Genomic DNA, 15,350 nt, shown 5'->3' with positions numbered 1-15,350 from the left:
ATACAGTCTGTCAAGAGACTTTAGGCGCCACAGGAATGTCACGTCCTGCGAGTGCTGACACTGGCTGCTGCAGTTTGTGGGTGGCTGGCTTGGTGGTTGGTTGTGGCGAATCATGGCTGCGATGCCATCGCACCGCCACATGCCTGCTGTAAATTTAAAATGATGACCGTCACCTGCAACGAATTGCAGAGGAGGTGACTTTGCAGTGGCCAGGACTGGACTCTCAGGAGGCGAGCGGCCTGGCCAGCCCGCCGCCATGCTAAACATTACCAACCCCCCATGGCTCGTGACCGCTCGAGTAACTGAGAGAATGCTCTGCAGCCAGCAGGCCTGAGTGTGTTGATAACTCTGCTTTTCAGCACGATCAACTGCCTACAGTGCCGGTCGTGAAGTTCTGCCCTGAGCATGGCTGTGTGTTATTTTGAGCCAGTTTGTGTCACTTTTGGATGCAAGCCAGGTGGAAATGTTGATTAATTTACCCCAAAATGTCTTCAACCACCCTGCAAACACATTTCCACTAGTTCTTTTGCCCTCTTCAGTATATCTTGCTCCTCCCCCTATGAGCCCTACTGCACTAGAAACAGGTGTGTTACAAATATAACACACTGTAATTCAGCAGTGAAACAACTGCACTCCTGCACCCCCACTGCTAATAGAGTATGTTACTTACTCTGGAAGCATATTTTTGTACCGTATGGTGCTGAAGATACAATTACTAGGCCTACTCCAGCCATCTAGTGTTGAGCCCAGACTCTGAAAGTTGTTTTTCCTCAAGGAAGTTTTATGTTTGGCGTTGTGCGTCGTCTCTCCTCCTCCCCGTCGAGGTATTGCACATTTTAAACAGGGAGGGGGGGGGGGTAGTGTGCGCAAGTCACTGTTTAGGTGTAGAGGCCCCCTAATTGGGGGTGCCTCTGCCTCTACCTCGGTCTCTGTTTTTGTATCCGCCTCTATAGTAGTCATGGTTTTGCTGGTGGTACTGTTGTTACTGGCATGGATATGAGTGTTGTCACTGGTAGAAGGCTTTGGAGCCTCTCTACCTTGGTAACACTGATAGGGCTGCTGCTTTTGAGGCGTTTGTATGGCACCCATTGATTTGGCTGTATCCGTGCATTTTTTTATTTTTTCAAGCTGCGTATCTACAGCGGCCCAAAACGTTTTCACCCATCAAAGGGGACGTTCAGAATGTGTTGATGCACTTCTAGTTTGAAGTCCGAAATGCGTAACTATGCATGTCTACGCAGCATGATGGAGGTATTGATGCCCCTCGCAGCTGTGTCCGTCCAGTCTAATGCACATTGGATCGTGGCATTAGATATTTGCCTGTCCTCATTTACCAAGTCTTCTCCTTGCTTTTTATATTCGTCTGGGAGATGTTGCATCAGTTCCTGCATCTCATCCCAGGTTGCTCTGTTATAGCGAGAGAGTAGCCCCACGGAGTTGAAAATCTTTCAGTGGTTGGCATGACCAGTCACCACCCTTTTGCCTGCAGCATCTATCCACTTGCTTTCTTTATCTGGAGGAGGCACTTCTGTACCCTGTGCTGGAGCCCTTTTCACTGGCATTTGTGACGAGTAAGGAGTCCTCGGGGGGGGGGGGTGAACTCTGATGCATTTCCTCTCAATGTGAGGTGTTAAGACCCTGTATTTGACTGGGTCTTTGAAAATGTCTTTGGAGACATTCAGTATGAATCCTATTGTGGACAGGTATTACACTGTGCACTCAGTGCACGCAAGTGTCTCAACTAAGAAGTCAGTTTTCCCCTCAGTGGTGTGCATTAGGAGCATGTGGTACTCTGCCGCTCTCTGAATGGCACCGATATGAGGAGGTGTCTTTTGGTGGTGATGCCTTTTATGGTTCCATGTCTGGGTCAGGGTGAACCACTTCGTAGTCATCCCACGGGTCTGTGGTGTGGTGGGTGTCTTGTGTCCCTTGTGAATCTGTGTCTGGAATCTCCCCCTCTTCCGCTTCATTTGGAGAGGGTGGTGGTGTTTATGGGGATCCAGGTGGGCTAAAATAATTGGGCTTGTGGCCCTGTTCTCTATTCAAGCAAGCCTGGCTGAAGACGGCTGAAATGCCAGAAACCGGTCCTAGGAAGCTTGTTTCCGGTCCAGGGAAGGCATGGCTTGGCAGTTCGGGCTGGACTGTTCCCATGAGGCACAGGGTCAGACTGATTTGCATATGGCCATGTCTGAACTGGGGTGGCAGAGTGGGCTAAAGAACGGTGATGGATCAAACCCAGATCTGTTGACTGGGTGTGAGTGTTTGATTGGTTCTGATGCTCCGTCCATCACCATCCCCTTTTGTACCGCCCTGTTCTCTAGTGCTACCTTTTTTGGTGAAGGCACGTGCAGATCCTGCTCTTGTGCCTGTGTTTTGGCAGTCTCTTTACGTTTTTCTTGCAGTCCCTCAAAACCAATGCCCTGTTCCTCAGTTGGCGTATGTTTGATTGTGTCTTTTATTTCTTTGGAATCTGTGGAGTGTCCTCAGAAACTGTGTGTGGCTTGGTAACCCAAGATGTATGGCTCTTCTTCTGTCCCAAATTGTGACTATGGTGTTTGTCCTCGGAATAGAGAGCTGTTTCAGTTCCAAGATGCTCGATTCCAAGCGTTTCTTCGGATCCGATGCCTTTATGTGGGGTTTGCTAGCTTTCGGTGCCAATGTGCTTTTGGTGAAGACTTATGCTTCAGTGCTGATGTGTTGCGGGGCTCCCGAGGTGATGTGGCCTTGTCACCTGATTGTGATCGAGAATGTGCTCATTCCTTCTTGGCTCTGAGGCATGCTCGCAGTGTCGAACTGAGCCAGAGGGCTGTGCCGTGGTGGGGAGGTGTGTGCAAGACGGTCTTGGCATGTGGTGGGTCAACAGTACTTGCGGTACATGGCATCGCCTTGGTCCTCTGCCCCGACACAGGAATTAGCGACTGTGATGTGGGCCCCTCGACATGAATTGGAGCTTGTTCATCAATGGAGAATGACATAGTGAGGGCTGGCAATGACTAACCCATCTCTTGCTGGTGCACCTCAATTTCTTCCTCGCCATCATGTGATAACTCCACCACCGCTGCCAGCTCCATGGTGTGTGACAGGCGATCCCTTCGACTCCTAAGTGTCTTTTTGTTTTTAAACATTGCGAAGGCTGCGCACTCGTCTTCTTAGTGCTCTTGGGATAAGCACAGATTACACACCTCCTGAGTGTTGTAGTGTGCATATTTGGCCCCGCACCAAGGGCACAGTCAGAAAAGGTCTTTCTTCATCTCCATCACCCGGAGATGGGCATTCTCGACTGGTGAAAGTGTGTCGCTCACCAGGTACTCACTTACCGCCTTCTCAGATCCACTGGCTATAGTTCACTGGATATCCGATTGATTATTTTTTACTGTAGGCCGCATAGGAACCATTGAACATGTGCCACACCTTGAGTGGGGGAGAAACAATGCATGACGCCGATCATAAAACGTCCTCAAGGAAAAACAACTTGCAGAGTCTGGGCCCAACTCTAGATGGCAGTAGTGTGCATAGCATGTGTATCGCAGCCAACACATGCAAATGTACTTTCAGCAATGAAGTCTCCTCGCATTTAGTCATAAAGAGTATTGTTTTGTCCAGGCCTTCTCCTCTCACTCTAAAGTCAGCACAGTGACCTCGGAGCAGCCACTTCCCTTCAGAGCCTGCTTCATATCCTCCTAGACAAAGGTAGCAAAGGTATTTTTAGAACAGCATCTATCAATTGTACTTGAGTGTTTTTGTTAACAGGATGAATGCCCTGCCAGCAAGTTGAGCCAAAGACCAGGACGGGCCTGGAGTCAAATTCCCAAAACTATTTTTTGTAATAACATTGTGTCAAATACACAATCTGTGGGTAGCTCTGAATCGGGGCTGGTGGTGGAGATGGGTAAGGGGGGGGGGGGGAGTAGTGGGAGAGAATAAGTTGAACAATGAAAGAAACTCATGTTACCGGCCCCATCGATATTAAATGCGCGCTCGTAGTGACTATGAAGCTGGCGGATTCACAAAAGATGGCAAATGATTTGCTAGTGTTTACTCTAGTTGCACATACTTAGTAAATATTTATAACAGTAACACTTAGGTTCTGGATGTGCTGCATTATTTTAATGCAGAGATAAATTCGGTTTTCACATGGCTCTTGGCCATGAACATGTGACTGTTACTGTGGAGAAATTCTACTTCACTTTACTTTACACAAATGCACTTCAATGAACATTTCACTCCCAGTGTAAAACACATAAGGTGTAAATGGAAATGTTTGAAAGTCTCCCACACAAGTGCCTTTAGCAAAGAATCACACCTTTGCAGGCGCTTTTAGAGTGTGCATCATATTTTGCACTAAAATCCATAGTGCGTCCAAGCCAGCAAAAAAGTGTATGCCAGAAAAAGAGGTTTAAACCGGTGGCAAACCAACCATTGGGCAGATATTACAGGTCCCCAAGGCCCTCCAAAAAATGTTACAGAGTTAACTGTTTTGAAGAGCTGTATTAATAAAAACCACACCCTTTGAAGCAAATACGAACCTGATTACTAGTCCCATTTCTAAGACAAAACAGGTACTTGCCTGTAACAGTGGTCCGAGTTTCACATTCTGCGCATAACATGCAATCTAGGTGGGTCAGAAACTACACTTCTGTTTATTAAAGTATTCAATTGAGGGCATTATGGCGACTAGTTCTCCACAATATCCAGGAGCCATGTTATTGTTACACATTTTTTTTCTGCAACTAAATGTGGTTGCAGTGAAAAAGAGTTGAATGGTGCCAGTAAAACAGAAAGCAGTCAGTAGGAAACCAATGGGAAGAGAGTAGCCATGAATTCACTGGGCGCAGAAGTAAACAAATCAACTGCTCAACTGCTCATTCATTCATTCACAGCGGAGTATTATGTGCAGAGTACCTGCAACCTACCCTTCCACAACCCAAGCGTTAAATGACAGTCCAACAAAAAATGTCTATTGCAGCACATCCAGGCAGCATATGTTTTCTAAATTTGCCACCAGGCCAGAGATCAGACAATGGAAATTTTGAAGATAATCACTGCAGTCTTGCAACAGGCTCTGACTCAAGGCCACCATCGCACCTTGTGAAATGTTCTAAACAGAAAGAGAGGTGCAGGAGGTGGGCGAGGGGATGTGCAGAGATACAGTCCTCAAAACACATACCAGGCGACACGCCACACAAAAACGTTAGGAAATGCTCTTTCACAGTGAGAAAAAACATTGTTAAGTTTTAAGGGAGAACGTGTTAGCTCTGTTGAAGAGTAGAGAAAGGGCTGAGGGTAGGAATCGTAGTTTAGGGTGAAGTGAAGGGTGCAGAGGTGCACTGCGGAGCAAAGTGTGTGCATCGCTGGCACGAAGATGTGAAACAGGTGAAGGCACTGTTGTGATGTACAGGAAAGGCAGGCATTTTTGCAGTGTGGGTATTTCTGAACGCAAAGAGCAAAGTGCACAACTGCTATATTGTTAATACAAGTTGTTGGACCCGGCCCTTTCAACATGGTCCTCCACAACCTTTTTGCCTTCCTCCTATTTTTCATGCTGAATTTGTTTTGTTGGCCTTAGGACTCTGTGCACTTTAGCACTGCTAAAGTGCATATGCTCTCTCCTCTAAGGGTGGTAACATTGGCTTATACCCAGAGAGGGGGTACAGGCTGGTGATTGCTAAGCTCAAGATCAAGGAACAGAGGCTGGCCATGGAAAAGCAGAACAGAGGAAACTGGCCATCTAGGGGAGAATTACCTTGAGCGTTTGGCTCATGAAAGGAGCCTAAAGGAGTTTGACATCGAGGCCAGACAGGCAGAGTCCAGCAGTGATGGTGGCAGCATTTCTTCAGTTCCCTCTGGAGACAAGAGGGTCCATATTCCTAAAGGTCTGGTGCCTGACTTTGTTGTAGGAAACAATATTGACAAGTGGCTTGAGTCTTATGCAAATGTCTTACAGATGCACAAGATCCCTGAGGAAAATTGGGGGACTAGTCTGTTGATGCATATCCAGAGTGAAGGGAGGGACACCCTACTGGCCATCGAGAAGGGAGACAGGTTTAGGTACCCCCCCCCCCCTTTTAAAGGAAGCCCTTGTCAGGAAATATGGCTTTACCATAGAAAAGCACAGGCAGAAGTTCAGGGACAGCCAGAAGCTATCCAGCAGTCCTGGGTGGATTTTGTGGATTCCTTGTGCAAGGCACTGGGTGGTTGGGAAACGGTAGTGAGGAGAATGATGACAAATGGCTGTATGATCTGGTTGCAAGAGAGCACATGTTCAGTAATTGTTTTCAAGAGCTGCACCAACACCTGATTGATAGTAAGCACACTGGTCCCACAAAGCTTTCTAAGGATGTGGACCACTGGCTCAGCACCAGGGTCCAAAAGAAGGTACCTGGGAGTGTACCCAAGAAGGGTGGTTCAGATTCCTCCCAGCAAAGCTAGGGGAGGTCAAGGGAGACCACGACAGGTCTCAGAGTAAGTGGGAGGAAATGGTTTCCATGCCCCTACTGAGAAACAGGTTCTGGTGGGCGGTGGCACAGGGCCCTCCATTTCCAACCCCGCTGCTTTGATTGTTCCCAGCTAGGAAACACGCAGGGGGACTCTGTCTGCCTTAGAATCCACCCACTGCTGAGACCTCTACAGGGTTGGCCAATGTGACTTTGGGGTAAGTAGTCCAGTAGACAATGCCATGATCTCCTTTCGATGGGAGGTGACTCAGAGGGTGAGCTGGTGATACCTAGGGGCGGGAGTCACCACCAGGTGAAAGTGAATGTGTTGGGCTGTTGACCATGGTAGTGGAAAGGCTAGTTTCCCCAGAGCAGTACACCAGCCAGGTGTGTAGGGTGACTTAGGCTCGTGAGCAGGACTTCTTCCGCCCTATGACCCAGGTATCCTCGGAGTGGAGTGGGGAGATGACCCTGAGGAGCGACATAGTTAGTCTCCAGATGCCCAAAGACTACATTCTAGGGAATAAGTTGCCCCCAGTGTCAGGAGAACTGAGAGGGGTGCCCGCAGAAGGCACCCGGACAGTACAGTTTTCTGAGGGTACCACTCACAAGGGGAGGGTACAGGATCACAGATGGAGGGGTGGGGTGACGGAGGACTCACCCCGTCCCCTGTTTAGCCTCAGGGTAAAGACCCTAACTTGGGTGATGAGTCTCAGAATACTACCTTTGAACTGGTAGAAGGTAGAATGGAAGTAGGGAGCAATACACCTGGGGTTACTGTCCCCACTCTGAGAAACCTCAGAGGTCAGAGAACACTGGATGGCCTGGGGCGTGGCTGTTGACACTGACTGACAGCCGTCAGAGGCCTCTGTTGGTTACTGTTCTTCTGGGCAGAGTTTTCCTTGGATTGGGGACAGACGTCTGATCCAAGGGCTGGAATGGGCCACATCGCTTTGTTAGCCATGGTGGTACTGTCTGTTGACTGGGATGCATCTGTGAGTGAATTAAGGTTAGGTGCTGCACATATGGAGTCCACAGATGAGGAGAAGGGTTACCCATGGGTCAGTTCAGTGGCTTAGGAAAGTATAGAAAGAGGGATTCAACTGAAGTCAGAAGTGGATAGCACTGAAAAGGTCTGCTGCAGTAGAGGGCCGTTGTCCACTTTATATCGCCTAAGCAGGGAAGTCCATCAAGATATTGATTAGTTTACCCTAGCTTTAGGCTGGAGGGGGGTTGTGTTGGACCTGGCCCTTTCGGCAGGGTCATCCCCAAACTTTTTGCCTCCCTCCTCCTATTTGTTTGCTGATTTTGTTTTTGTTGGGCTGAGGACTCTGTGCACTTTACCACAGCTAACCAGTGCTAAAGTGCCTGTGACCTCTCCTCTAAACATGCTAAATGAAATGCTACTAGTGGGCCTGTAGCACTGGTTGTGCCCCCAACTTAAGTAGCACCTAAAACATGTCTCTGGCCTGCCATTGCAGAGCCTGTGTGTGCCATTTAAACTGCTGGTTTGACCTGGCAAAGTAAACCTTTTGCCAAGCTTAAACCTTCCTTTCTAATACATGTAAAACACTCCTAAGGTAGGCCCTGGACAGCCCAAAGCGCAAGGTGCAGTGTATTTAAAAGGTTGGGCATGAACATTTACGTTTTACATGTCCTGTCACTACTGCAGGGTTAATCTCTTCCAAACGTTAACATTGGAGTTGCCTTATTATAAATTAGAAGTGTAATTTCTAAATTGGAAGAGATAACTGGTTCATGTTTGGTATCTCCGGAATCCTAATTTAAAATCCTAACTTGTGGCTATGCCAGATTGGAATTACAATCCTGAAAATTTCACTTTTAGAAAGTTGGCATTTTCTTGCCTTAGCCACTTGGTGCCTGCATCCTGTTTCTGATCATATGACTGGGTGTAGTTGGCAGTTGGGCTTTGTGTATTTCTCCTAGACAGCCACACCGAAAGGGAGCTTAGGTGTGACTGCATGTGCCATCACTAGCAAGATGAGAGGGAGGAGCTGGGCCCAGCTTCACTTACACCTGAATAGGCTATGTCCTGTCTCCACACAAAAGGCTGTATACCCCTTGTAGTTAGCCTGGAGCCAGGGCAGGGAAGGCAGGGCAACTGTGCACGTCAGAAGGCATGCCTCTAGAAGCGTCTCCCAACTTCAGGGGCACAACTGTGTATAAAAGAAGGACATCAGACTCCACTACTTCAGTCAACTTCTGGACCTGTGGATACTCTGCCAGGACGAAGGACTGCTGTCCAGCTACAAGGACTGCCACTCTGCTAGACTGCACCCTTCTGGATTCCTGCTTTTTTGTGCTGACCTGCTGCATCTTGACTGAGTGGGAAGGACTGGACCTGTATCTCCGTTGATAGTGCACCTGCTGTATTTCCTTTCGCATGCACTTTAGCCCACTTTAGACGCTGCTACAGGCACTCTGCCAAAGAACCTAACATATGCATTTCTGACATGTGTCTGTACCTTGAAAATGACTATGCAGTTTTACACGAGGGCCTGTTGGAGTACATAAAGTAGTACTCATTTATGTACTTCTACACACCATTGTGAATAGGCATAAGAACATCTAAAATGGGAATATTTAGTGAATATGTATTCACAATTAGCACAAATATGGCTGTATCATCTTTGTATTTTTTTAAACAGGAAGCAGGACGATTTATTGCCAATTCACAAACGTGAGTAATAGTACATAAACAATTACTCATGTAGCACTACCTACTTTACCTATAAATGTTTTTTTCAATTGGCACCACAATGTTTTTGCGTTGCTTCCATGGTTGTCACTTGACCCATCAAGAGTTGGCTCTACTGATTTTTGAACATATGATGTGTAATGCACTTGCATGTGATGTGATAATCTGTTTTCTTCTTAGTTAGAACCCACCTATGGGAGCGGTATATCAGGAACTGAGTTCAGCAGCATTTAGTGAGACAGAGAGCAGTGCTATTTGCAGCCATTGTGATTTCGAGAACTGAATACCAGTGAATTGGGCTTTGGAATGCTGCTATTTCAACACTAGCACAAAAATTAAGTGACACCACTAATAACTAGTCTTTACCGGCACTGCTTTTGGAATTTGAGAATTCTAAATATTTATTCTTCTCTAGATAACAATAAACCTATGATATCTTAAAAAGAAACACCACTTAAACCAAGAACATTTCCATCACTCCTGTCCTTGCACTATACATTCTATTACATTTGCCACTAAAAAGAGCATGTGCGATACTTACATGAAAATGCAGAAATAGAGTATGACAATCAGCACAATAATGACAATGCAGGTTAGGGTTCCGATCAGTGGAATTGACTCAAATACAAAATTGTTTGTTCGATCTATAGAATGAAAAAATGGGAAATGTAAAGTTGAAAATATGATATTTTAGTGATTAAAACTGTGTTCAGTCTATAGTTTTGAGATTTACATAACTCACAATCCACAGGATTCAAATATACGAAAGGTTTTAATTAATCAAGACACATTGTGGGAATGTTCATGTCGGCAGAAAATTGCTCGGTGAAAGATTTGCAGCATTTCTCAAAAACGACTCCAACTTGATTTGTCTCCAGTAACTCAAAGGGAATTTTGCCATTATGACTAATTTTCAAGTTGCTCATTCACAATCAGACAAAGGCAGACTGATTACACACCAACTTCACAAAATTGGATATGGACTATGAAGGATCAAATCGCAGACCCTATATTCCTGGCACGATTCAACAGGACCAAGGGCAAGGTCTTCCGGATATCCTGTCCCTTTAATTTTGAAAGGCAGAATTTACTCTGTCAACTCATGTGAATCAAATGAAAAGATTTGACAGCAGACCTCGATTGCTAGACTTGAAGAATGCAGTCATTGCAGTCCATGTCGCTAAAGGGTTTCGGGACTGCAATATGATAAATATTCTGCAGCATATGAAATGCCTTTACCAAAGCATGCAGCGTTCCATGGGACCACTGTTGGCTTCATAAGATATCCGCAGCTGCCATTCATAAAATGGAAGATGGCTCTCATTGACAGCTATCGTTTTGTGAGTGGATACTGATTTTTCTTGATAACTGGCAATATTTCAATGATTTGTGACAAAAGGAGTGATGGCAAATCATTGTTTAGTATCCGTTTCAGTTCAGTGCACCCTTTCCTTGCGATTCAAAAGCAATGTTGACATTGCGACTCACAAAGCTATTTGAGACTCCAAATTTCACATTAGTACATTGTAAACTGTTTTTTGAATCACAAAGAATGGCAATTTCAAAAGTTCAGTCTATGTCATTGTAAAAAAACCTTTATATAGATGATCATAAATCATTTTTTGGTTAAAAAAATAATAATTGAGAAGCACTCAATTGTATGGAATTCTGTTTTCAGAATTACAACAAAGTAACTTAAAAGTTGAAGTTGCAAAAGGAAGAAGTAAAAGGGGAAGGGAGAAGTAAAAGGAGAAGTGGCAAAAGAAGAAGAAGACAAGGAAGAAATAGATTAGGCATAAGGGGAAATGGAGGAGGTTGCGGAGTAATTTGAGGTTAAGGTAAAAGTCAAGGGTGAAACAAAGGTAAAAGAATCAGCCACCCAAAATAAGAAACACAGAGTGAAGATGTGCACAGAGAGGAAGACAGAAGGATAAACAAAAAGAAGGAGGAGGCAAGGAACTTGGTGGCCGACACATTTGCCTCACCCCAGTTTAAAACCAGAATTACTGAAACAAAACAAGGTCTGTTTCTGCTGGATAACAAATAAGAAAGGGCTGAGGACACATAAAAAGGGACACCTGAGCAGCTTAAGGGTGTAGTGGTACATGAAGAAAAGGGGCCGCAGTCTTGGTTAGGCTGGGATTTAGCAGGTAGCACTTTTTGGACCAAAGTGCAGACCAGACACAGAAAGGACTGTGACATCAGTGACCCTTCTGCAAGAAATGAGGTAGAGGAGATTGTTAGCTTGAAACATAGAGCCTTAAGAAACATGGTCATACTGGATGGGCCATACGATAAAAAGGAAAATAGCTAGGAGAAATTCTACGTGAACTGATTTTCCAGAAGAATGTTTCAGTGCAGCAGGGAAAGTGCGTCACAAATATTGAAAGGAAGATGTTAATAGCCTGGTAGGTCAATACTTTGAAAAAATATCAGATTATAAGTCCCTCAGGGAAGGCGGAGAGGGCCTAAGCAGATTCAAATTCTGTTCCATGTACCGATGAAGCTAAGCTGTACAGTGAAGATTGTAGGCCTATTGGTTTCCATAGAGTCTTGCAACAGGTCTGACCGTCTTGTGGGTCCCTAAAGATAAGTCAAGCGAGGAGATGGAGGAGGCCTTAATACCAGATTGTGGAGAAAGCTCTCTAGGCGCAAGAGAAGTGACTTAAAGGCAACTATAACCTGTTCCAGGAGATAAAGGAACTTGTGAGTTCTAATCTCTAGTGATCAGAATCAACTCGAGCTCGCTCTCCCCACATAGAGCAGAACCCTCGCAAGGGGGCAAAAAGACAGGAAGCTCAAGTGGGAAGACTTGACTAGGCATCTGTAAATCAGACGTCTAGATGTGGACACCAGCTCACAAATGTTGTCAGTTGGCAATTGAGGTACAATGCAAAAGGGACCAAGCCCAGAGGACCCCAGAGACTATTCGCTACCTGAAGGTGTAGGGAATTCAGTCTCTAATTGCTTCTGGAGATGAATGGAGTAACAGCCCGCGGTTGAAATGGATAGACCTGGAAAGTATTCTGCATTGACCTCTAGGCTATTCCTAAGTCACTGCTCTGATAGGTCTTGGAAAGTTTTGTCAGTGCTTTCAAATGTGCGCCTTTCAGTTTATTGACATGCATCACTAGCAAAACATTGTCCATTCTGAGAAGGCCAATAGCTATGGCATCCTCTGCTTGGCTGGGCTTTTGGTGGAAGAGCTGCCTGCAAGCAGCTATTGAGTACTGAAGTGGATGTTCCATTCCACTGAGAATATGACCCTCTGTAGACTTGCCGTTCAAACGGACTCTCCATTAAATTTCAGAAAGAGAATTCTCATCTACAGACATGTGGTTTGAGTGAGAGAGCCCAAAGCAAAGGTTACTGGACTTCCAGCATTGAAAGCTTGGTCATGGATTGTTACTCAGAAAACAGCTTGGACAGCATCAGTCATGAAGTCAATGTCATTGTTTTTTTTGTTTTTTTTAAAACCTTTATTACAGTTTCAGAGACATACAAGTATGGGCCTACAACCAACAGGCCGGCCGCTAATGCACACTATAAGTCTAGACACATCTTAACAACCACATCGATGAAGCAATAAGAGAGCTACTGGAGTGCTAATCAACTCAGCCAGCCGCAGCCGCAGTCCATAGACAAGCAAAGAAAGGTTTCATATTTTTGAAGAAAACGAAAAACATCACACACACAAGGCAGAGGAGGTTAATAGCAGTAACATGTGCTCCCCGTATCGAAGGAGTAAACAAACCCAGGGAGAAAGAGGGGGCGGGCAGAAGAAACCAAATGCGCATGTCGCAGGAGCATAGAGGAATGCGCGGGCTAGGGAGACAGAGCAGCATCCATCTCTCGCGTCTGGGGCGGGGCGCAAATACCTCCACGATAGGAGTTCCAGGGACCCCACACCTTAATCCACTTCCCAGGCTTGCCTCTCGCCACATACACCGTTTTCTCTCTGAACATACACCAGTCCATGTGTTCCTTCCACGCTGAGACCGTTGGTGGCCTCTGGGAGCCCCACAGTTGTGCAATGTCACGCTTCGCTACCATATAGCCCAGAGTCACCCACTGCGTCTGCATCACATTGTAATCAGTCGGCTCCCAGACATTCAGCAAACATCTCCGTGCCTCCGGCAACAAGGCAACATGCGTGACTTCTTCTAACACCGCATGCACTCTACACCAAAACCGAGTCACCTCCGGACACTCCCACAGGATATGGAGGAAAGTCCCCAGTAGTCCACAGCCTCGCTTACACAGACCATCCACCGAATACCCCATACGCATCAAACCAGGCCCCGTGACGTACACTCTATGAAGTATCTTAAGCTGGACGAAACGAAAGCGGGCCGGGATAGCCACCTCTTTCGGGGAGGCCACCGCTGACACCCAATCCTCGTCGTCAAGTTCCAAACCGTCGGCAATCCATGTCTCCCGCAATGAGGTCAGCAAACCCATTCGATCATTGATAAGCTTCTTATAAATCAGCGAAATGGTGCTATCCGGCACATAGCCGTCCAATACTCTGTCTTCCAACGGGGAGGACTCTGGAATAGCCGCCACGTCCGGGAACACGGAACACAAGGCATGATGAACCTGAGCATACCGAAAGTATTCCCTATCGTTCAACTGATATTCAGTTTTCAGCATGTCGAACGTCTTAAATTTCCCTTTCGTCCAGAGATCCCCTACCTTGCTGATACCAATCATATCCCATTTCTCAAAGCCTTTCGTAGTACACAGATAACCCAAACGCTGGGAAGCGTACAATGGCGTTGCCCGAGTCAAGCGATCCCTCCACCCCATCGCCGCATTTGCTGCATGCCACACCTGCACCGCGACCCGCGTCGGGCCTGTCAGTCGCGCATCAAGGGACCCCGAGTATAGTGCTCGATTATAATCCCCGCTTGGCAATAACAATTTGTCCATCTCAAAAGCCGGGTTCAAAGCAGGCCCATACATCCCGTGATTGACAGCAGCCAACTGGGAGGCCCAATAATATTGTTTAATATCAGGGAGAGCGACCCCCCCATCATACCACGGTAGGGTTAGTTTGGCAAGAGCAATCCGCGGCCGCCCATCCCAAAACAATCGACGCTGAAGACACTCCACCTCCCGAAAATAGCGGGCCGGCACTACGTCCACAGTGTTCTGTAGGGCGTACAAAAAGCGTGGCAGCGACATCATTTTGAACAACGCCGCCCGGCCGAGCGGCGAGAGCGGCAGCCGCCGCCAACCCGCCACATCCGCCCTTAGGCGCTGAAGGGGGGGGGAGAAGATTCTGCTCATACCGGGCCACCGGGTCCAGGGTTATAAAGATTCCCAAATACTTGAACCCCAACTGCGCAACCTGGATAGGGCACCCCCGCGGAAGGGGGGGGGGCCTCCTCGGAGAGAACGTACACACAAGACTTAGCCCAGTTAATGACCAATCCGGAGTTGCGACCAAAGGAGCTCAACACATCCACCAATACAATGAGCGATTTGCGCGGAGATGCAAGATACAAGAGGATATTGTCCGCATATAGGGAGACACGATCCTCGTACTCCGATGTCCATCTAAGGCCACGCATCGAAGGGTGCCACCGCAGCCACTCCGCAAGGGGCTCCAAACAAAGCGCAAAGAGAAGAGGCGACAACGGACATCCCTGTCGCGTGCCCCTACCCAAAACAAAGGGAGCCGACACCCGTCCGTTGACCACCACCTGTGCCAGTGGGTTATCATAAAGCAATTTCACCCAACTGTTAAACCCCGGGCCAAACCCAAACTTCGCCAATGCTGCCCAGATATACGGCCATTCCAAGGTGTCAAACGCCATGGTAGCGTCCAGGGACGCCAAAATGGCCGGCTCACGGATGAATGGCGCTCTAGCGAGGACGCCATGCAGTCGCCGCAGGTTCAAAGCGGTATTGCGATGGGGTATAAAACCGGATTGATCCTGATGAATCAGGTTGCCCACGACCCGGATCAGGCGATTGGCCAGTACCTTGGCTAGGATTTTGGGCTCCGCGTTCAACAAAGAGATAGGCCTGTAAGAAGTACACCGATCCCGCGGCTTCCCTTCCTTATGGATAACAACAATAGTAGCAAGACGTTGGTCAGGGGGAGGGAGCCCGCCGCCTGTGCCTCAAGGAACATGTCCCGGAGATACGGCGCAATCTTATCTGGGCGCAACTTATATAATTCGATGGGA

The 15,350-nt window shown here is 47.1% G+C and overlaps 1 protein-coding gene across 2 annotated transcripts in view; it reads right to left on the bottom strand.

The window, feature by feature from the left end:
* IL4R (interleukin 4 receptor) overlaps nt 1-15,350 on the bottom strand; it is a 169,893-nt gene that overhangs the window by 18,249 nt on the left and 136,294 nt on the right. For both annotated transcript variants that reach the window (XM_085629267.1, XM_085629268.1), the window contains exon 11: nt 9,695-9,797. In XM_085629267.1, the coding sequence (XP_085485393.1) occupies nt 9,695-9,797 (103 nt within the window). The remainder of the gene's footprint in view (nt 1-9,694; nt 9,798-15,350) is intronic.

The sequence above is a fragment of the Triturus cristatus genome, chromosome 10 (assembly GCF_964204655.1).
Source record: "Triturus cristatus chromosome 10, aTriCri1.1, whole genome shotgun sequence".
In the NCBI taxonomy this organism is placed as follows: Eukaryota; Metazoa; Chordata; class Amphibia; order Caudata; family Salamandridae; genus Triturus; species Triturus cristatus.
The sequence above is the reverse complement of the archived record's forward strand: the minus strand, read 5'-3'. Positions and strand labels throughout refer to the sequence as shown.